At 43.6% G+C, this 23,902-nt stretch overlaps 1 protein-coding gene across 1 annotated transcript; it reads right to left on the bottom strand.

Annotated features, from left to right (window-relative positions):
- Positions 1-15,714: 15,714 nt before the first annotated feature.
- LOC108658638 (importin subunit alpha) lies at positions 15,715-18,095 on the bottom strand. The gene has a single exon (XM_018111296.3). The coding sequence runs from the start codon at positions 17,979-17,981 to the stop codon at positions 16,461-16,463; it is 1,521 nt and encodes a 506-aa protein (XP_017966785.3). The 5' UTR covers positions 17,982-18,095; the 3' UTR covers positions 15,715-16,460.
- Positions 18,096-23,902: the final 5,807 nt, after the last annotated feature.

The following is a 23,902-nucleotide window of genomic DNA, read 5'->3' as shown; positions in this document are numbered from 1 at the left end:
TGTTTGCCGGCTTTGCACCACTGTGCATTGCTGTTAATTTGCATGCATCTGGATTGCAAATGTGAAATGGTTCGCATTTTCATTCCATGCTGATGCCTGGCCAAGTTGAGCTGTCAACAATGCTCGGCACCCAGACAACTTGTGCTTGGCGAACACTCTTTGCCAGTTTGTTGATTACAGTCTCATTAATGAACCTGTTAGCGGGCTAAGAACAAGAGCAATTCACCTGCTTCAATTAGATTATCCGCGCAGATGAATCTCTGCTCCATCTCCATCGCCATCTCCATTTCCATTTCCAGCAACAGCAACAGCAACAGCAATTGCAATCGCATCGTCTGCTGGACCAACAACATTCGTTTGCCAACTAATTTGTTAGCCTGGCTGAAAACTTAAGCAGGCCACACCAGACTGAATATAGATGGCACCCAGCCAAGCTGACTGAGAGCGAGAGATACTGAAATTTGCATTATATCATTTCTTTGTTTTAGTTTTTTTGTAATTTTGTTTCTTTTGCTTTTGCACATGAGGCGGATATCCAGACGGAGACGATGGCAGCTCAACCAGAGGGCTGCTCAGAAAGTTTCGTTATGTTCAAGTTTATGTTATCAGCGGATACTTAGGAAGATCTATCTTAAGAATTTAATATAGGGTGTTTAAGGTATATAAGGTTAGAGTACAGTTGCTGTCTTCAACTCAGTTCTTGATTTATATACGAAATATATATATGTAAAAGATAAATAATAAATAAATAATAAATAATAAATAATATAGATATACGTATATATAAAATATATATATGTAAATATATAAAATGTATGTACTTTACTTACTCCACTACGATTTTTATGAATATATATTTTGGGTATGCATACATATTATAACAAGAAAGTACCTAAAATTATAATAAAATTAAAAAATCGAAAATTTCTTGTTTTATTTTTTATTTTTATTTTTATTTTTGTTTTTTTAAATAAGTAATAAAACAAAAGTTTTGTAAAGTTCAAATATGTGAAAGAATAAATAAATACCCGTATATATTTTAATTAAAAAATATAATACATAATAAATAAATCTCAAATTCTATTTGTAAAATCCCCATTATGTCTATAACTCTTCGCTTAGCCCTCTGTTAAGCCAAATGCTGGCTATCTACACATGCTCTCTCTGTCACTATCTCCATCCCGCTCTCACTCTCAGTGTCTTTCGCTCTCTATCTCTTGCAAGCAGCTTTATGCCTCCAAGGAAGCTATTGTTAGTTTTTCACACAGCATTTTCCTTGTGCCTTAAGTAATTTAATTTATGTGTTTCACACACACAAACACACACACACAGAGACTGTCGGAGGGAGAAAAAGAAATAAAAAAGGCACAAAAATTAGAGATCCGAGCACACACACATAATAAAAGCAGAAATAAGCATATCCACAAGCTGGCCAAAAAATGTTGGCTATGCCATGTGTAGTGATTGTCATCGTTGTTGTTGTTGTTGTTGTTGTTGTTGTTGGTTTATTCTGTAGTTATTTACATAGTCACTGTGACAAAAACCAAATTGTAACTGCCTTTGGAATTTCAGCTATAACTTATACCCGGCTTGCATCTGTTCCGTTCCATCAGGCAAGGACATTGCGAGGCAAGGCACGATAAGGGGATTCCCTCAATTTCGGCTTTCACCAGCTTCATATTGCTTCATTCATAGCAAGCAAATAAAATGAACTGAAATAAAATGAAAATGAACAAAGTCGGGGGAAATTATCCAAGGCTCGGCGAATAATTAATACACTGACTGGAGAAAATGGACGGAAATGGGGGCAGGAGAAAACGTTATAGCCAATACGTTATACACTTAACGTCTAGAGGGAGGCCAATGAATTTGGGAATCGGGATTGCGTTACGTATCTGATGACAAACTGATATAGCCGGCGACAGGGCAAACAAATTGCGGGGCTCATTTCGTAACAGTAAATTCTGAGGCTCAGATTTGCGTTTGCCCTCGCCTTTCGGATCTCGGATTTCTGTGGGGGGCTGCGCCTGAATGAGTTTTGTTTCCGCTCTACGCACATATTATTCCCGGACTGGACTCAAGCCGGCGGCTAAAAATGTGTAATAACTGAGCTATACTATGCTAGCTATGCACCGGCCGGTCATACGTGCACCATATATGATGTGGTACAATTAAATATTTGAAATATCGTCTAGCCCGAACCAAGTATAGCCCAAGCCCGAGCCCTGGGCCGCGTACAAGGCACCGTGAAAAACGACAACTCATTGTCGCCGTAATGAGGCTATTTGTTGGCATCAGGTGACATTATTCATGAGCTCTGTTCAGCCGACGCAGCGCTGAGAATACGGCTGGGAATAAGGGGGGAGAGGCGAGAGATGCGAGCCGCAAGGCTTCTCAATATTTTACCAAAGGCTAAAACTTAACCACAATCGATCTAGAACGAAACTGCGCTCAGTCTGATTTATGGGATGGACTCGTCCAATTTGTCGGCTAGCCAAATCCTAGAATTACTCTGCCTGCCTTAAGAGCATCGGACATACATTACATTATATCAGACTGTGAGCCCATTTGACTGTGGTTTTCCCAGGGCAATAAAGTCTAAGGCTTCATCTGGTCTTACTTTCTTCTATAGCTTGTTGTATGCTTGTAGAATGCTCCCTTGGTGAGGTTCTAGGCTTCATCTTGTTTAACGTTCTTCTATAACTTGTTGAAGGAGTATATCTTGATCATTTATACTTGGGAAGGTTCTAGGCTTCACTTTCTTCTATGACTTGTTGAGGGTGTCAGTCTTCCCCAATCATTCGAAGGTTTCTTTGTTGAGGTCCTAGGTCTATCTCATCTTGTTTTCATCTATAACTTGTTGAAGAAGTCTATATTGGTCATTCATAGAGTCCAAGGAAATATAGTTTCAGGCTTCGTCTGGTCTTACTTTTTTCTATAACTTGTTGAGAGAGTCCATCTTCTTAATTCATTCGAAGGTCTGCTTCACTTTCTTCTACAACATGTTGAAGGAGTCCATCCTATTCAGTCATTCGAAGGTTTCCCTGCAAGGGTTCATTCATCCAAAGGTTTGCTAGGCTTCACCTTCTTCTATAGCTTGTTAAAGGAGTTCATCTTCTTCATTCATACAAAAGCTGTCCTTGCTCTACAGTCCTCGTTACCTCAGCTTCCTCAAGCAATAGTTTAACAATTGCTTGAAAATTTCAACTTTACTCTCCCCAAGGCTCGTCTGACTTGGATTGCTTATTAAATCAGTTTCTATGACCTAGTTTCTAGTTTCCTTTCTGTCTATCTCTGGCTCCCTCTGCGAATCCTAATGAATTCCATAATTTAAAATCATTAATCGTAGTTATATATAATATACATATATAATAACATTCTATTCCTCTATTCGCCTCGCCCAAACTTGGGAGGCTTGTGTGCTTAATCAAATGAGCTTAGAGTGAAACTGAGACTTTAATCAAATGCAAATAAATATTCAGGGCACGCATCAAGAGCTTGGGAATTACCGGCCCAGGCAACGGCTCGAGTAACAGCCACAGACACAGCAGGTCAATTGGTGTGGAACAGGGCGCCAGAGAAGGGATAAGGCCGGGCGAATGGGGAGCGGAGTGGAGCCCAAACCAGTTGACTGGCGTACATCCGGTCGAGGCATCAGCTCCCCGCGGTCAATCATTAAATAAACAAACGTCAAAGATGAGGCCAGGCCACTTGAACCGTGGCAAGGAAGTGGGCGGCCAAACTTCGAGCCCGATGATGCCCACGATAATGATAATAAAGATGCATGATAGTTCCCATCAGCCGAATGGGCGAGCGCCGACGAACGACGAGCTGGACTCGCCCTCTGCAGCCGGCAAAGGGGTCCGTATTGAGACTTTGTTGGCATTGGAATTAAGAAATAAGGCAAACGTCAAGCTCGAGCAGAGCTGGCGCCCCAGTCCCGAACAGTTAATTTCGTGTGTCCTGGCCATGTCCTTGCCGTGTCCTGAACGTGTTCCAGCTGCCTGACAGCTGCCCAACCCCTAGGCGAACAAGCGTGAGAACTTGTGAATGAGTGTGAACGTATATCCTGCTCCAATTGTGGGCTGAGTGGAGGCGGAGTGGGATGAATCACACTCCCAATTTGTGCCACCCGCTGGCAATTACGAGTCGTAAACGGAACAGTTGAGAGCAAGGCTATATTTAGATTATTCATAAACCGTTTGCTCCGACTCGGCGGCCTCCCGGCGATATCTGCAGACATCGCGACAAATGCTCCTTCCCAGCCCGGACACGTACGCACTCCTGCCCCAAGAGCGACAAATACTAAGGACTCGCACCATAATCGATGAATCTATCAACGATGTCATGATGGGCACCCTTTAGAGGGGGAGACACCATGGGACATCAGCCCCTACTCCCTAGCCCACCTCGCTCTCCTCTCTCTCTCTCTCTCTCTCTCACACCTCTCGCTGGCTAAATGGCTGGCCACAAAATCTTATGAAAACTTTTTATCTTTCGCGCTGACGTCTGCGCGTCCGCTGTCTTTCCTAACCCCCTCCTCCCTCTTCTGTCTCCTGTCTTCATTTGTGCCATATTGTTAATTATTTTTTATCTCTCTCCTCTTCCCCTTCTGCCAGCCAGCTAGACAGCTAGCTAGACACTTAGCCATGGGGCTCAGTGTAATTTGATTGTTCCCAGCTTTGTTGTCGTAAGCTTCTGCTGTTTATGACACTGCGACGTGCTCTTCATCCGCGCGATCCTCTTATGGGCACAGCCACAGCTGGTGGCACTTGATGGCATGCTGCTCATGCCTCCTCTGCTCCACTCCCTCACTCCTCCACTCCCTCACTCCTCCAAGCGCTCGATTATGAGCAAATGCTCAAATAATTCGTCCGATTCCTTGTGGCCTTGAAGCCTTGAGGCTTCCTTTACGGGCAGGGCTCGTCCTGCATGCCAGCAACTACAAACGCAATCATTGCTGGCCGAATAGTTTCATCTAATTGCACTCAAACGCATTCCACTTACCCAATTGTTGCGTTAACTAGACGACGATTCCTTGTGGCCGATTCAGTAGAATGCGAAAAAGATGCAGTGCCTCCCATTGCAATGGAGGCTGCAGGGGTGGCAAGAGAGTAGCTCTGGGAATGTGTCATGCCTGGAGCTAGTGATGTGACAGCGGCAGGAAGAGTTGTTGCTCTGGGGCTGCTGCGATGCTCGGACTGGGAACACTTTAGCAACACTTGACAAATGGGCGGCATGGGACGACTTGGCGCCCTTCGTTCCACTCGAGTGAGTTTCACGGGTGCTTTGACCCCCCCGGCAGCTGTTAATTGTTATCGCAGTGACCGTGGCGACAATAATCCACGACGTTATGCGGTGTCATCGCACCGCCCCGTGGGCGTCACAGCGTGTCATTGAACGTGGCTCAAGATTCCATTGACTTCTGTTTGGGCCTTGCGGCGCAAGTTACTTTGACCGCATGGCCAGGCCGATTGAAAACGTTTGAGACTTGGCCACGCTGAAATCAATTTGAGTCAACAAACAAATAGGCAGTGTGCGTGTGATTGTGGTGTGTGCGTGCTTGTGTTTGAAAAGCGGAAATTGAATTTATATTCAAAGTTTAGTTATAGCTAAAGCCGCTGGCTGGACTTTCGCGCCGGATAAAGCGAGCCAAGCGATGCAATTGCATTTGCCATTCGGCATCAGCGGCCTCTGTCCTCGGCTCTCGCTGCTCTGTCACAAATGTCCGAGAGTAAATAAAATAAAGAGCAACCGTTAGTCCGGCCTGTCCGCTCCGTCCGCTCCGTCCGTCCTCACGGCTGATTGGAAAAAATTGCACGGCAAAGCGTAAATAAATACTCGCGTGTGCAAATATGCACTCAGTCGATACAAACGATGCGAAATGAATTTACAGTTGAGATGCTCTGAACACACACACACACACACACACACACACATCCATATACCAGCAAATACCTCCGCCTACCTGTAACGGAACATAAAACAGCCCATATCTCACGTCTGTCAGCTGTCGTGGGCAGGCTTTCAATGCTTTAACCGTATATTAAAGCTCAGCTGCAGCGAGAGGCAAAGGCAGCTCCAAGCTGATCCAATAAATTGTATGATATACATAGGTCGATTCATGATCCTGGACGTAAGTCCCATTCGACCAATTTCAACAGCAGCAATTATTTTTTTTAGCATTATTCATTCAAATCATAGCCAAAGGCTTTTTCCATTTTTAACTACAAAATCCATTAGATTCCAGCTTATGTTTTGTAATCCGCCTGCAAATAAATTGAAAAATAAAAAGTCCTATACCGTAAAATACTATATAGAGTTCCGCCGGCAATTGGTAAACGCCAGCGTTTCATTATTTATAGCATCATTAGGAATTTTGGCATTTGAGCGCGCAAATTGGCCGCACGTGAATTGCGGAAGCTCGATATTAAAACAGGTAAATGTGAGTCAATGTGGAGTGCTCGACTAGCAAATACCCGGCACTGTGGGTAGTTATCAGGATGGAGGCACTGTATGTCGCTTACAGGGCAGTATATATATCTAAGACTCTACTAATACTTTAATAATACTCTACTAATACTCTACTAATAATCTACTAGAACTCTGCTAATACTCTACTAATACTCTACTAATACTCTACTAATACTCTACTAATACTCTACTAATACTCTAATAATACTCTAATAATATTCTAATAATACTCTACTAATACTCTAATAATACTCTACTCTATCAAAATATACCTTTTAGACACCTGGTGAAGGTATTATGAATCAGCTTTGTACTCATTGGGAAAGTGCTGAAAGCGTCTATCAAACTATTTTCCAGTAACTAAATTATCAGACAATAGTCGTACCAGGCTGACTATATGAAAGACCCCTTGGGAACCCACATAGTTAAAAATAAAATTTTGCTAAGACAAATACTACGATGATGGACTTCAGCTGACTTGGGATCTATGTATCCCAGTGATCTATCCCAGAGATCCATCCCAGCGAACTATGCATCTATTGCAGCAATGAGTAATTTATTCTTGAAAACTACACTACATATCGATACCTAGCTAAAAAAAAGAAGACCTGAGCTCCCACACCTCTCTCTGCCTATCACAATATATACCCCTTTTAAGCAGCCCCAACAAATGGCAGGGCATATATAATTACAAGAGCAATTAAAATAAACGGCTAATGAGATTCGCCAACGCACAAATGATTTGAACAATACAAAATCGAAATAAAGTTGGAAATAATTTAATTGATTTGCAGCAAATTGAAATTGCAAATTTGATGGGCTTCATATTCATATAGTTTCCTAGTGCGCGGTTCTAGCAACAGCCAAGAATCTAGAGTATAGGTGTACTCTTCTGTTTGGTGAAGTGTGAGTAGTCCATAGCATGAATTTGATAGTCTAGAAATTAACATCCGCAATTCCATTCGTGAAATTGCATTCGTGAATGTAAAAAGATCGAAAATATCATCATATCCATGCTTACATACATATATGTACAGAGATATATTAAATACTCGGAAAAAATCAACTCTTATAGCTAACAGACCCTCGGAATCAACTGAATTCCAAAAATAAATTCCGAGCTTTAGAGTTTAATTGCCGTCATTCGCAAACTGAAAGTGGAACCTAAATTATCACATATTTCTGCAAGTCAATTTCTGGGAAACCATACTCCTATACTCGTTCACGAAGTGAGTGAGGCATATTGGTTTTGTTTTATCGTCTGCCCATCTGTCCATACATTCTTTCATTTATCCATCTGAACGTCTGTTCGTCTGTTTTACTATCTCTCCAACCGTTTGACTATCTGTCTGTCGTTCGGTTAGACCGTCCGTCAGTTCGTCAATCCGATTGTCCGTCTGTCAGTTTGTCCTTTCGTCTGTTTGTCCTTGTGTCTATTCGTCCATCTCTTCGTCCGTTCGTTTATCTGTCCATCCGTTAGTCCATCCGTCTGCCCCAACGTCCCGCCATCGCTTCGTCCTTCTGCCTTTCCATTTGTCCATCCTGTCTGTTCGTATGAATGCAACCCACATTTTTGCTTGCTTGAAATTTAAGAGATTTCAGATTTTCTGCCACTAGGAATGTGGTTTATATAACTCTATCTAGTATATAGATAGTATATAGGTAAGGTAAAATTTGGAATAGATACATACTATTGTATGTATGGCTAACTTCAAATATGTATATCTTAGATATATATTTCAATTGTGATAAAATAGTCTGATTTATGGCCCGAGTATTTTTTAGGGCCGAGTATAACAATCTAGCATTCCTTTCGAGCTGAGTCAGAGGAAAATCTGTCATATGGACTTTCAAAACTTGTGTAACTAAGCTCAGTGAGTTTTAACAGTTGTTTTTTTTTATTTGACTCATGTTACGCCCCTTTCTCTGCAGTCCCTTAAGCCCCATTGTCGTCACGTGCAGAACTCCATTAACTTTGCCTGTCTGACGACATTTCTAAGGAACTAGAAATACTTATAGAGGGATAAGCACCGATTCATTGGCGACGCATTACCCGGCTGAATGGCTCAACATTTTCGGCAGGTGTTGCGCTGTGTCATTGATATTGTTCCGTTATTAGATATACTACATATATAGTACGTAATATCTACTGTGAGTAGTTTTTGCTAAGCGACTTGCCGATAAATTTTTAATTAAAAATTGTGGAAACACGCAGACGCCGACGCACCTGTTGGTACTACAGCTGTGGGTGTGGCCGATGGGCGAGGCGGCCCCAGCCGGGCTGGCTCTTGAAAAATCATAGCAGGAAATCAAAAATCCACACAGCTGACGCCATAAATGAGATAACAAGTTTGTAATTTTGGCATAATTGCGCCCCAACCCCCACCCACTGAGCCCCGCCCACAAGGGCAAGGAAAGGTTGCCTTGTAGGTTAACTCAGGGTAACACTTGACTCTCGATGTATATTTGATTTCGCTTAAGCTTAGGCATATTGCTAACGTGGCTGCTGGCGCAGTTGATGCTCCTTTTTTTTATACCCTGAACCCATTGAAAATGGGAAATCAGGGTATAATGGTTTTGTTAAATGTATGTAACAGGCAGAAGGAGGCGTGGCAGACCCCGCAAAGTATATATATTCTTGATCAGGGCGACGAGCTGAGTCGATTTGGCCCTGTCCGTCTGTCTGTCCGTCCGTCCATCCGTCTGTCCGTATGTATGAACGCGTCGATCTCAGAAGATATAAAAGCTAGAGACATGAAATTGTTTTTCTTAGGTCCGTGTATATCACGCGCATATCAAGTTTATCACTAAAAATCGATAACTACTCCCGATATTTTATGATCGATTAAAAACCTTATCGAAAGCTAGTTATTTAATTATAGCGCCTACACTTTTATAGCTAGAGCCTCCAAATTTTATATGTAGATTCATGTCTATTTTACATAATTTCGGTTTTTGTTAAAATTTTCCCCCCACCCCTAAATTCGACCCCGCACGCTCACCTTTGTAAAAGGCGTATTTCAAGCAAACCCAAGCGCAGTCGCTGCTTACTGCGCAGTTAGCAGAGCGCGTTCTAATACGTGCGTGTGTATGTATGTGTGCATAAAAAAGGTGCAGAGTGATTGGAAATATCAGACTGGAGGGTTCAGGGTATCTCCTAGTCGAGCAGTCTCGACTAGAGTCTTCTTACTTGTTGTTTTTTTTTTTTTTTATTAAAATCAAACTGGCATATTTTTGTGCCCTGGCTGTGCGGCTAAACTTTGGTGAAACTCTCGCGTCGCCTACGCTGGCGGCCCCGCACACACACGCGCTGCCAAATGCCAGATGCTCCACACGCCAGAAGAAAATGACAGCCACAATTCCCCACGCTGAGACCCAAGGGCAAGGAGCCGACTCTTGCCGCTCATCTAATTAAGTTCGCATGAAATTTATAGCCGGCATTCGTTTGGCCTTCTGCGTCGAGTGACAGCGGCCTCGTCTAGTTCGGTTGGGCATTGGGATCAGCGTCGGGATCGGGATCGGTATCGGGATAGGGATAGGGATTGGGAATGGCATTGGAGCAGAGCATTTTTCTGCTTCGCTGCTTCGACTCTGGGCTTGCAACAATTACCTGGCCATGAACGATTTTTAGTTAACTGAGCTTCGCCTTTGAAGTTGGCCAGTCTATTGCAGCAAAACATGTTGGCCAAAGTTTGCTTTTCTCTTAGGCTTTCATTTGGCTTGCCAACTTTCCTCAAATAAATATGAGTTTTTCACTCGTGTCTCGGCCACCTAGAGCCTAGGACTTTAAGCATTGAAGCTGAACAACTTTCGGCAGAGCCGAGAGCACAAATTTGTGGCTTTTTACTTGGGCAAGTTATAAATGCAATTACATTAATAATTACATTCTTTCACTTAGCACGAGTTTCCCATAATCCCAGCCAAGCTGATTATACTCTGGCCATACGTGGCAAATAGGAAAGCACATGCTAAAAGCCTCAACCATTTAGAGCGTATTGGTGCTTGCTCGGCATCAAAGACCGTGTCTGAGTAGCCTTTATCGTCCTTTTCTGTGTCCATAAAGTTAGGGTATTCGTGATCAGAATGAAAGATGACAGCAACGAATCTTACATTTTTCATTGAGTTACAGAAATTCTTGATCGGTCTTCCGTATGTCCTTAAAGTTCGGATACCCTGATAGTATATAAATCTTTGATCAGTTGCGATAGTTTGTACTTTCACCGTCTATAGGGCATAGATATTCGAAAATATCTTTTCATAGTTCTGTCCGTCTTTTAAGTATACAAATCTTTAGTCAAAATCTTAGCAGTCTTTTCCTGATTCTATTCAAACTTGGAGTTGGAGTAATCTTTTAAAAAATCCATATCCACATGTGATCATTTAGATATTCTTAATCAGAAGAAAAGCCTTACTCTGTCATTCATCTACAGGAGTCTCAGGCTATAACGACTCCGCTTATAACGATGAAAATTCCAGACCCCAGACAAACTTATAAGCGTATACATATATGGTTATAGCGACTTTTGATTCCTTGAACGTCGTTATAGCCAAACACTGCTGTATATGCGCATCGAAAACATTCTAAAGATGATTCTCAAGATACCAAAAGACATTTTAGGGTATCTGCTAGTCGACTACACTCACTTCATGCACTCTTAGCTGCTAGTCAAAGTAGAAACTCGTGCTTTGGCTTATAAACACATTTTAGAGGTAAAAATCTACTCCGAAAACTGTATTTAGATATGAAAAAAAAAAATTATTCAATAATCCTATTAAAATGGATTTATTATGTACAATCAAAGCACTCTCATATGAGCCGCGTGTGTGTGTGTGTGTGTGTTAGTGTATGGAGCTTAAGGCAATTTCTAATGAAGTGCTTTTAACAGTGAGTGCGAGTACAAGACTCTTTGCTCACACATTGAGAATTGATTTAATTAAGAAAACTGTTGAATTTCGACATGAATTATGAGGCAAACATTGCTAATTCAAGTTGACTAAACAACTAGTGGGCAAACATTGGCTAAGTGGCTGGCGGCCATAGAGATTTGTGCGGATCGCACTAAATGCTTTAATGTATTTGGTTAGGCTTGCTAATCCAGTTCATAAAGGAATCAAGCGTGCGTCGTCTCGTCTCGTCTCGCCTACTCTCGCCTACCCGGGGCAATGGCTGCTGCACTTCCATTCGATTCGATTCAATTCAATTCAATTAAAAACCTAATGAAACGAGAGCTCAACTGATTTGCTGATGGTTAAACAAACAAAGCAATAAACATTCCGTCAGCCAGATTTTCTTGTCTTTGCCCTCCGACCATTTCTTTTTGGTTTTATTTTTGTTTTTTGCCCAACACTCGTTCAGCGAGTACGCTGAGGTATATTAGTTGGTGGCGTGTATCCCAATGGATAGAATTACATATGCATTGAGGATTATCATTAACTGTTGCTGATCTGATCTCCACTCCACAAAGTCAACTACATCCTCCCCATGAATCGAGCGAAGCGCGTATTATGCAGTCGTTAACTCCCGTCTGTCGACTCGCTGTCAGTTATTTTATTTGGCTGCCTCAATTATTTGCTGTTGTTCGTTGCCCCCCCCTCTCCGTCCGGCACGCGCTCAATGCGGGCTGTTGGCGGATTCGGACTTTGGAATGCCGGCGCTGGCCTTAGTCCGGGCACGGCGTATATATATTGCCACAAAATATTTATTAAATTGTAAACATAATGAATAGGAGAGTTCTTTGTGAACGCAGTACACGAAATCAAAGCAAATATTCCCCAGGGCGCGGCCAACGAACATCGCAGCCAGGTATATTAAAAATGTATTGACATGTCGGCCATTTGGCCGCGGGGCAAACAGCTTAAATGTTCCAGCTAGCCGATTCGAACGAATTAATTAAGTGCGTAATCCCCTTTGACCAAATAGTAGTACAAGTCGCTTAATGGCATTTCACAATTTTTCAAATATATTTCAGCTCCTTTATTGCCAGCCTGAGGTGCGAGCCGTCGATGTTGCTTCTGTTGCTGTTGCTGTTGCTGTTGCTTTTGGGTCACCTTTAAGGTTGAACGGCTTGGCTTTAATGTCATCGATTTTCCGGCCATCCAATTATTTAGCGTTTAACTGGCAGCGTCAGCAGCAAGTGGACATCTCAGCTTTATCTCCATTTATTTGCCCTATTCCCGCCCAATACTTTGGCCCGAAATCGAGCAGCATCAGCCTTTGCACGCCCACGATGAAATGAGCACCAAATTGTGGCACTTATCGCAATCAAAAGACGCTCAGATAGCTGCCCAAATGACATACGCATGGCACGGCCTCTGCTTGCTCTGTGCGATGGCGGTCGACTGTGCGTATACGCAACGCATGCACAATTAAGTGGCAAAGAATTTCCATTTGAGCTTCAACTGGGCTGCAGACCGCAAACTAACTCAACTGGACGCAATTAAAACAAAGTAAAGGAGAAAGAGAGAGTGAGAGAGAGAGAACTAAAATACAACTATGCAATAGAATTCAATTAGCAGCAGCAACAAAACGGCAAAACTCTACTCAAAGCACAGACGGAAGTGACTTGAGCGAAAAATATATTTGCCATGCCAACAACTTTTATATATATGTATATACAGCTAGGCAACTGCATTTCATTATACATACATATATATGTATATGTATACAAATAAACTTATACATATAGACAATTTAACCAAGTGAAATGTTTATGTTGCGACAGATACGTCCATATCTGTAGCTGTAGCTGTAGCTGTACCCAGTTGCGTATGAGGGTTGCTCCAGAGCGAAAAAGTTTTTAAATTTTAAATCTGTGTCTGAGAGTATATACATGTATGTATGTATATATTTAAGCCTTACATCGAATCATTCAGACATTCGAATTCCCGGTATGCTGACTTTCACAATTTGCTTTCCCAGAATACCAACTGCTCTTCGCCTGCTCTTTGTCTAATAACAATCGTTATGATCCTACTTTAATAACGCTCTCGCTTAATAACATAATTTTACAGGGAATTTCCGGTGTGGTGCCCTTGGCAATGGCCTTTCCCAGAATGCCAATTGTAAGTCGCCTTCTCGTCGTCCAATGTCAATGGTTACGATCCTGCTCAATCGCCATCTCGCTCTTGCGCAGCAGCACGCGGGACCAGGTGCAGCCAAAGCTACGTTCGTCTCTCTCCCACTCTCGGAGTGAATCGTGTGCTGTTACCCAACAGCTGGGAATTTGTTGAGCAATAGCAGTATCTGTCTCCCTCTCTCTCATGAAGAGAGTTGTAGAGGTTGGAAACGAGCAATGAGAAGCGTGCAGCTAAGACGCAAACTCACTCGGATAATATATTTTGCAGCAGCCATATGCTCAGCTTCACACTAATACAAGTGCAGCAGTGGCAGCCAATCAGAACTAAATAATGCATATATGTATGTATATTCCTTCTTCTGCACTACTATTCTAGTTTATCAATGCACATCTGATAAGCTGAAAATAATTTTGTTTGTATATTACACAATATTGATGCGGTTTCTAGCTGATAAATAATTCAATTATTTTCTTAATATTTAAGCCATGTCAATTCAATTGAATATTTCTCCATATGACATTCTGTCCCTTTTCCCTCTATTGTTTGCCATTTGGTATAATTTGTATTGAATTACATTTTACCTTTGATATACGAAAACTATGCGCATATGTAGTCCCTTTCCTGTTGTTGTTATTGTTGTTGCTGCTGTGTGCCAATGTGTAAACATATTGCGTATACGACATGTGGCCTGGGCTATTTCATAAAAGGTCAATTGGCCTCAGGCCGGCAGACAGTTGCAAATGTGAAATGCTTTTGGATTGTTCTACGGGTCCGAGTCCGGGTCGGCGTGGGGTTGGGCTCGAAGCCGGGGCTCGTTAAAAATTCAATAACTACGTTTATATGAAATATTAAGAAACATTTGCCAGCGGCCAAACGAATGCGATTTGAATGTGAACAAAGCGCCAAGTTTTCGCAGCTTAAAGTGCTTAAAGTGGGTCGAAATAAAGACGATGGCCGCACAACACGACTATTATATCATGTTTGGGTTGAGTGATTGTTCCTAATGTGTTAAGTTGTTGTTGTTGTAGTTGTTGTTGTTATGTAGTTGTTGTTGCCTGTTGTTGATGCGTTGCCACAAAGAAATCAGTGAGCTGTAAGAAACGTCCGCCCTGGCAGCGTCAGCGGCAACGTTGACAATTTCGATTTAATGGGCGGCGCGGCGGGGCGTGGCACATTGCAAAATCAAGCATTTCCAGCAGCCATTTCCAGCAGCTCGGCAATTGCCCATTGCGTTGTGTTTGCGTTTGGCATGGCGTTTTTTCGTCTTCTTCTTCTTCTTTTATTTTTAGGCGCTTCCGTTTCCGTTTCCGCGTCACTGCGCCGAGGCAGTGTGAAATATTTGCGGACCGAAACGCATAAAAGTGCTGTAAAACAAAGTGAGCTCGAGCCGGGAAAGTGGCAACTGGCCGAGCCTACAAACTAAACTTTCTCTTTTATTTTTATATAATTCAAAAAAAAAAAAAAGGAAGAAAATAAATAAAAATTTAGAGTGGCAAAAAAATCAAAACAAAAGAACAGAAAATGAAAATAACATAAAATACGAAATATAAGAGTGTAAAGTAAAGCAAACAAGGGCTGCCGCCCACCGAACCTTCGATTCTGCTTGAGCTCATGTGAGCAGCCGCAGCGACGCGTCGCGACAGCAGCGCGTCAACGGCTGTCGTTGGGCTAAGGGCTAAGGGCAAAGCCAAAGGCAAAGCAAACGCTAAGTACGACTTCAACAACAACAAAAATGACGAAAGAACTCTTCAGATAATCACAAACATGTTCATGTGTAATTATAGATGTGTGTGTGTGTGTGTGTGTGTGTGTGAGGGTGTGTGTGTGGGAGCTTGTGTGTGTGTCCTTGACTTTGGCTCAAGCAGCCGACAGACAAACTTGTTCCCATGCGGTTTTACACAGTGACAGCAGCAACAGCAGCAACAACAGCAACAACAGCTCAGCAAATCAATTGAAGTTTATTGCTCTTAAAGTTGCCACATAATTGCCACTCCACTATGTGTGTATGTATGTATGTGTGCATGGGTTAGCTGCGTCTCTTACGATATTCAAGTGATTCTTGGTTGATCCTTGGCTTCAATTATGTTCATAACAATTTTATTTTGCTTTCTATAACATTAATACAAGGATAAGGATACATTTTGTTGTTGTTTGTTTGCATGAAATGTTTAAAGTGTGTATATGGTAGTGAGTGCATTTTTTGCAGTGTATGGGTTCATTTTCGTTCGTGTGTGTGTGTGTGTGTGTGTTGGTGTGTGTGGTGGAACTAACACAGTCCAAACAATTGGCCATGCAAGCGCAGAAGGCAGCGTCCTTTGTGTATACATTGTGTGTGTGTGTGTGTGTGTGTGTGTTGTGTGCGTGGACGATTCGAAACTTCCAAGTCACCCTAACCTGCCAAGCACAGCTAGGCCAGGCTCTGAGGTGCTTGAACGAGTACGAATGTGTGTGATTTAGTGTAGTTTAAGAGAAACAAAAACTAAGGACGCGCCTTAAATGCGATTTCATGGCCGCACGTGGGACAATGCGAGAATGCACAACAAACAACAACAAATGCGTGTGGAGAGGCGGCAGAGGCACGAATGCAAAGAAGGGTTTGCCTCTGCCGGCCTGCAGCCAATTTCGTTGTTGTTTGTTCGATACGTTATTCGAGTGACAAACTAATGGGAGTGTGCTGTGAGTATTTAGTGCAATATCTTTCTAAGATCGTGTGCTTTCCTCTCGAGGATTGTGTGGCGCGGTCGTATAACAGAAGTCGTATGCGTGGGGACTATGCTACTAGCCTATCTGAAAGCTGGTAGGGGCTTATGGGAATGTTGGTGTGTGTGTGTGTGTGTGTGTGTGTGTGTGTATGTTGTATGATGATGGCTGGCACTTATGTTAAACAGTGTTCAAAAGGTGTAGCCAGCCTACGGTGCGTCGGGCTGCGTGTCGCTGGACTCCTGTGGCGCCAGCTCGTTTTCGGGCTCGTCGTCGTCAGTACTGAAGTATGTATCTATTATGGCATAGGCCTTCTTGTAGATCTCCCGGTTCTCATGCTGCTGCAATGCTTCCAGTTTGTCGAGACCGCCAAGCTCCTCGACCATGAGGCACAGATTCTCGATGCCGCCCAGCCGCTCGGCGAGCGCAAACAGATTGGACAAACCAGTCAGGACCACAGTGATTGTGCGCGGATCTTTGGCATCGAGCAAGTCCATAAATGGCTTCAGTATCTTGTAATTTTCGACCAGATTAATAATCTGCTCGGGTGTGCCCGAAGTGGTGGTATTGGCCACAGCCCAGGCGGCCTCCTTTTGTGCCTTGAAATCGCCCTTCGCGAGCACATGGCGTATTTGCGCAAAGATGCCCGCATCGATGACAGCCTGAATCTGTTTCCGATTGCCAGCCGCGATGTTGCTCACCGTCCAGGCAGCCTCCTTCACAATGTTGGGCTTCGAGTGCTGCAAGAGCTTGGCAAGCTTGGGCAAGGCACCAGCGGCTATAACCACATCGGTCTGCTTATCCGTTCCGGTCACAATGTTGCCCACGCTCCGCAGTGCCGGGGCAATGATGCTCGGCTCATCAGTCTGCAACAGTTGCACCAGACGCGGCACTGCATTCGTATCGACGACTGCCTGTATCTTGCTGTTTTCATCGTCCGTCACATAGGACAGGGCCCAGCAGATATCGGCCAGCACCTGTGCATCCTCCTGGGTGACCAGCAGCTTCGCCAGCACCGGCAACAGGCGCTTCACCTGGTCAAAGGGCGGCGACGGATTCTTGTTGCGGCACAAATTCGACATCAGCCACACAATGTTGCGGAGAAACGAACGCGGCGGCTCATTATTAATTAAGCCCAAAATGCCATCGATCACATTGTGCTGGATTACAATGTCACGCGCAGCCGGGCCATCGCCGGCAATGTTGCCCAAGGCCCAGACGGCCTGCTCGGCGAGATTAAGCGACTTCGACTGCAGCAGTGATATGAAAAGCGGCACGGCATTCTGTTCGATAACAGAACGTGTCTGTTCCGATGTGCCCGATGCGATGTTGGTCAGAGCCCAGGCGGCCTCAAATTGCAAAAGAGAGTTGCTGTCGTTCTGTAGGAAGCGAATGCAGATGGGAACAACTCCATGGTTGATCAACACATCAATGGGTGGATTACGCTCGCGGCTGAGCATTTTGCGTGTCTGCTGCATGCCCGCGAATTGGCGTTCCGGATCCTCACTATTCATGGCAGCGACGATTTCGTCCATCGACTTCCCCTTGAGTTCCTTCGACGGTGTGCTTACGTCCTCCTCAGTGACGTTGCGGCGCTTGAACAACTGATCGTCCTTCTTTGACTTGCGCAGCTCGATGGTCACCTCATGGCGGCGCATGCGCGAGTCCTGCGTATTGATGTTGTTGGCCTTGTACTGGCCCTGGCGAGTGTCTGCATCCGATTTATTCATTTTCGATGTAATTTTTCGTGTGATTTTTCTATTTCAAACAATTTTAAAATGTTTCCGCTTCGATCAGAAGTGTATAGCTTATCAAATTTGACTGTGTTTTAAAAAAGCAGTTCAAGCCTTGGCTACACGAACAAACAAGTCTAGCGTAAGAGCAAAAGCACACTAGAAAATCACAAAAAATAAAATTGTATAACAATATATGTACATATGTATATATATATACATATATATATATAAAGTAGACCTAATGTATACATATGCATAATATTTGTATATTAATTATAAACGTTTCATACATAAGCAACGTAATTTACAGTTTTAATTTTTTTTAACGCTATGAGGTGAATGTAATAATGTAAAGTAAATACAAAATATATTGTTTTCATTAAAGGCGCAATTTCATGCAAAAATTAAGATTGCTGTACAAAAAAAAAAAAAAAAAAAAAAAAAAAATAATAATAATAATAATAATAATATGTATATATATTGGTGCATATTGGTGCCTAATATTGTATTCTTTTGCTCTATGTTTTCCAATTCTATTTAATTTTTTTGCTGATTGGCTCCCACTGGTGTTGTTGACTTTGTGCCTTAAGCCCTCGCTTTTTTTTTTTTTTGTAAACGCTTTTTCCGTGATCGAGAACGAGGCAAAGATAGCTCGGGCTGAGCGATGACCCGGCTGTTGAATCACAGCAGGCGATGCTCTTCGGGAGTGCGAGAGAGACAAACATAGCTGTTCCTCAAGGCAGTCACTCATGCTGTGCAGCAAGAGCGAGATGGCTATTTAGAAAGGATCGTAGCGATTGCTATTGGACGAAGAGAAGCTGATTAACAATGGGCATTTTTAGAGAGCACAATGTGTAAGAAAAGCACACCAGGAATTGCTAGTGAGTGAGAGTGAGATGGCTGCTTATGCAGGATCGTAACGAATGCCTTTAGACGAAAATAAGCTGAGTTAACATATGGTGACTTCTCTTAAGGTATTTAAGTAATTATTTTTTCTCTTTCTCAATATGCACAGATTAGATAAGGCTTATACATAACTTGGCTCTGTTTTGATTGCTTTCATTTCATGTTTCACGCTTCTGCTTGAATTCCATAATGAATTATTCACGTCTTTATCTACAATTTGATGGCCTGTTCCTTTTACTTTCCGTACAGCTGTGCAACATGCTAAATTGCTTTTAATTATCAAACTTCCCTTAATCAAATCAATCAATATTTAAACTCAAAAGTCTTTCAAGTATTTTGGTCAGAAAGCCCTTAGCTCGGCTCGATTTCCGTTGGGCATTTATAATCAGATGGCTTCGCAACAGGAATTCCAATATGCCCACTAACATTGGCAACTTGCCAGCAAGCACGCCGGCACACACACACACACATACAGCGACACAGACACACAGAATGGCAGTCATTTAAATACAAACAGCAATTTACGTGGCGCTAAAGCTTTTGGCCATTTAACTTTCAAGCCGAGCAACACAAACAACTGAGACTTTTACAAGTGCTTAGCTAAGCAAATACCCTGTATTTTGTTTACCCTGTTTAGCTAGAGATAAAATGTATTGCTCTGTGTGCTTACATGGTTTGTATGATAATCGTATTATCAATTTGGGATAAACAATGAAATTCAGTTCATCTTCTCTAACACATCATAGGGTATATATACCTCAGTTAGTACCGCTAGCCGAGCACTTGGCTATGGCCCAAGCTGCGCCTAACCGAAAGTGCAATCAATGCGCAGTCACGTTGCAATCAGACCTCAACGGCTACAAGCTCGACCCTGCCGCTGCACCCCTTCGCTTGGCCATCCTGGAGGCGCGCCTAAGTGGCTGCGGCTGTGGCTGCGGCTGCGGGCGTTGTTTGTGGCGACAGCACACACAAAGCACAAAGCACAGAGAACAAAAGTGAAATTGTTTTGCGATGTATGTGCTGAAGGTGCAGAAGCAGAGACCCGCTGCTGCTTCTGCTGCTGCTGCCTTCAGTTATGTCTAGAGAATGTTTGCCCAGCGGCAATTTCATATACTCGGCTCGGTTTGACTATGCGGCCGCCAAAACTATTTGACAAGCGTTTAAAGGCCCCTGGGCTCTGGGTGTGTGCTTAGCCAGCTTGTTGTCAGCGAAATTGGACAGCGTTGAATAAACTGGAAATGCAATTAGATTTTGCCATTCCTCCGCTTGATTATCGTTGCCCGCTGCCACAGCTCGTAGGCCGGACTTGAAACATTTTTAATTGGAATATTTGTTGGCTCCGAGTTGCAGCTTGTTGCAGCTGTTGGCCCATTGTCCATGCGATTTGGTTTTGGCAACAGATTCGCCAAAGCGACGCATCCAGCTGGAATTGTTTTTAGCCATGGCCAACAAGTCTGGAACGTAATTAACAAATGGCATGTCTCTATCCAATGAAAGCACTATCTCTCTCTCTCTCTTTCTCTCTCCCCTTGTCTGTCTCTCTCTCCCTCACTCTCCTACTGTACGCTCATTTCGAATGATTGTAGCAAAATGATTTACAGCCGTAAATAGCCCATTGGCCCATTGAACAGCTTGCTGCCAGCGCACAGTGGGATCAGTGGCGCACAGTGGGATCTCCCCCTGCATAATCGTGGCGAAAATTAAGATTTTGATTCAAGTAATTGAATCATTGATTATTGAGAGGATTTATCAGAGGGCTAGAAAGCGAAATTGACAAGTTTTTGATTAACAAAATACACAAAGTTTTTTTTGCCTACATAATGCTCTATTAAATCAAATAATTTATGTTTTTTTTTTTTTTTTAAATTTGATTTTTTATTAATTTTTTTTTTTTTTTTTTCAATTTAAGCCTTTAGAAGAACATCAAAGTAGGCTTACATTAAAGTGACTCAAAAGCTATAAAATTTGCAGTGCAAAATGAGCACAGATCCCACTGTGCGACGATGGCAAAAGGGGTCAAAGCTCCCAAAGCACACCAAATGCCAATGAATTGGTGCAGTTCAGTGGCGAAAGCACTCCAAGTGACACTCTTTAAATGCCCAGTTGACAGTCGAAGCCAACGGCCATTGAAAAGCTGAAACAACTCCTGCTGCTTCCCAGCCGGCTTCAGCTGTGAACGACATTGCAAATTGTTTCAGCTGCATTGCTTCACTGCATCGGCTCCTTCCCAAAAGTGAAGCAGCCCAAAGGCTGTTCCAAAAACCTAAAGTTGCCCAAATCGGAATGTGCAAACTTTTTCGCATTCTACTGAATCGGCCACAAGGAATCGTCGTCTAGTTAACGCAACAATTGGGTAAATGGAATGCGTTTGAGTGCAATTAGATGAAACTATTCGGCCAGCAATGATTGCGTTTGTAGTTGCTGGCATGCAGGACGAGCCCCGCCCATAAAGGAAGCCTCAAGGCCACAAGGAATCGGACGAATTATTTGAGCATTTGCTCATAATCGAGCGCTTGGAGGAGTGAGGGAGTGGAGCAAAGGAGGCATGGAGCAGCATGCCATCAAGTGCCACCAGCTGTGGCTGTGCCCATAAGAGGATCGCAGATGAAGAGCACGTCGCAGTGTCATAAACAGCAGAAGCTTACGACAACAAAGCTGGGAACAATCAAATTACACTGAGCTCCATGGCTAAGTGTCTAGCTAGCTGGCTGGCTCAAAGGGAAGGGAAGAGAGATAAAAAATAATTAACAATATGGCACAAATAAAGACAGGAGACAGAAGACAGAAGACAGAAGAGAGAGCAGGGAAGAGGGAAGACAGCGGACGCACAGACGACAGCGCGAAAGATGAAAAGTTTTCATAAGATTTTATGGCCAGCCATTTAGCCAGCGAGAGGTGTGAGAGGAAGAGAGAGAGAGAGAGAGAGAGAGAGAGAGGTGGGCTAGGGAGTAGGGGCTGATGTCCCATGGTGTCTCCCCCTCTAAAGGGTGCCCATCATGACATCGTTGATAGATTCATCGATTATGGTGCGAGTCCTTAGTATTTGTCGCTCTTGGGGCAGGAGTGCGTACGTGTCCGGGCTGGGAAGGAGCATTTGTCGCGATGTCTGCAGATATCGCCGGGAGGCCGCCGAGTCGGAGCAAACGGTTTATGAATAATCTAAATATAGCCTTGCTCTCAACTGTTCCGTTTACGACTCGTAATTGCCAGCGGGCGGCACAAATTGGGAGTGTGATTCATCCCACTCCGCCTCCATTCACCCCACAATTGGAGCAGGATATACGTTCACACTCATTCACAAGTTCTCACGCTTGTTCGCCTGCGGGTGGGTGTGGAGAGCAGCGGTAGGAGGGCGTGGCGAGGACATGACCAGGATACACGAATGAACCGTTTGTTGCTGAGGGCAGCTGCTTGTGTCTGGTCAAGTATTGAAGCTGCAATCAACCTTGATTAATGGCTGCCAATCGATAACTAAATTCGAGCTGACTTTACGTTTGTTTATTCCATATCCACTCCATGCACACACACACACACACACACACACACACTGTGAAGCTCACATCTCCTGGTTGGCTTTAAGCCCGCGCCTCTGCACATTTAATTTGACCGCGAAAAGCATCGAAAGTCAAGTGTCGTCGGGCCTTTGCTTGGCGTGCCTTGAATACTCACGTGGCCTTGATTGGAGGCTTAGTTTCCGTCGATAGAAATGGATGCCCCAACGCCAGCGGCATTGAGTGCTCTCACCTGCTTGAGTCTGGCGGCTAAGTGCTAGAGGAAAAGGATGAACTTGAGCGCCAACCCACAAAGGAGCATCGCATCGAGGAGTGGATCTGGGAATTACACTCGTTTAAAGTAGAGCATTTCACTCCACTCACGCTTGGTTTTCGTGTTGGGCTATTCACAATAGGCACAAAGGGTTTCGTGCCAACATTACGTTTGATTACGGCTTTGGCTGAAGGTCAATGGGGTGGGCGCATGGGGCGTATGATCAATGTAATGGTCGCTGCTTAAGCTGGGTCTAGTTGTTGTTGGTGGTTGTGGAGGTGGTGGTGATTGTGCCGCTACAAATTTGCATGAGAACAGATGTCGCCATCAGAAGGCAGCCAGCTCGAACGACAAGGTCCATCAAAACTCAATTATTGGCACGTGGACGATGGGGCCCCGGTCAGGACACGGGCTGGATTTTTTGCTTAAGCGGGCAGTTTATTAAATTTTTGGCCATTCCGTGCCCATACCAACGGGCCGCGCCAGCTGCGACACCTGGCTGGCCAAATTGTCAACAAAAGTTGCAGTTGACAAGGCGACAAAAAAGCGCAAAGTGGAAAGCATTTGGCAAAAATAAAAAAAAGAGCAAGAGGAAAAACAAAAACAAACAAAACAAAAAACAAATTGTGGCCAGAGTCGTTTGTCAAAACAGAACAACACAAAAGGAATGAGAGAGAGAGAGAGAGAGTGAGAGAGGGAGCGAGATAGATAGAGTGCGAAAATAAAAAACGATTGCAAATTGCTTTGCCCCACTTCGCTATGGCCATGGTCCGAGCCAAAGAGCTCTGCTCCGGCCATTGGCAACTGCGCAACAGGCTCCTGCCACTGTCTGACCATATTCAAATAATGTTTTTCTTCCGAATGCCACTCATTGGAGGCGAGTGTAGCAGCGGCTCTGATGGCCAGCTGAAGTGGCCGCCATTAAAGCCTCTCAGACCAGGGCACTTCAACAGCAGGAAGCGCGTCAATTGGGCAAATGAGGCTCGCTGGGAATCGGATCATATTGGCCTAGTGCAGATATTTAAATCTAAATGTTAATATCAGTTTGGCATATTCGAGAAGTCAAATATCAGATGAAGCATATTCAAGTCCAGGCATCGTTACTCAACTGCAGAGCTGTCTCTCTCCTATTATATTTCTTATGAACTGAGAACATTCTAGTTCCAAGTCACTCAATATTGCACTTCGTATGAACTGAGAACATTCTAGTTCTAGTTCATTCAACTCTACATTTCTTATGAGCT

Source organism: Drosophila navojoa, chromosome X (genome assembly GCF_054131105.1).
Source record: "Drosophila navojoa isolate 15081-1374.11 chromosome X, UAZ_NAV_1.0, whole genome shotgun sequence".
NCBI classification, from domain to species: Eukaryota; Metazoa; Arthropoda; class Insecta; order Diptera; family Drosophilidae; genus Drosophila; species Drosophila navojoa.
The sequence above is the reverse complement of the archived record's forward strand: the minus strand, read 5'-3'. Positions and strand labels throughout refer to the sequence as shown.

What these genes read in the sequence shown, in the direction of transcription:
- LOC108658638 (XM_018111296.3), bottom strand. Translation starts at nt 17,981, where the DNA reads ATGAATAAATCGGATGCAGACACTCGCCAGGGCCAGTACAAGGCCAAC.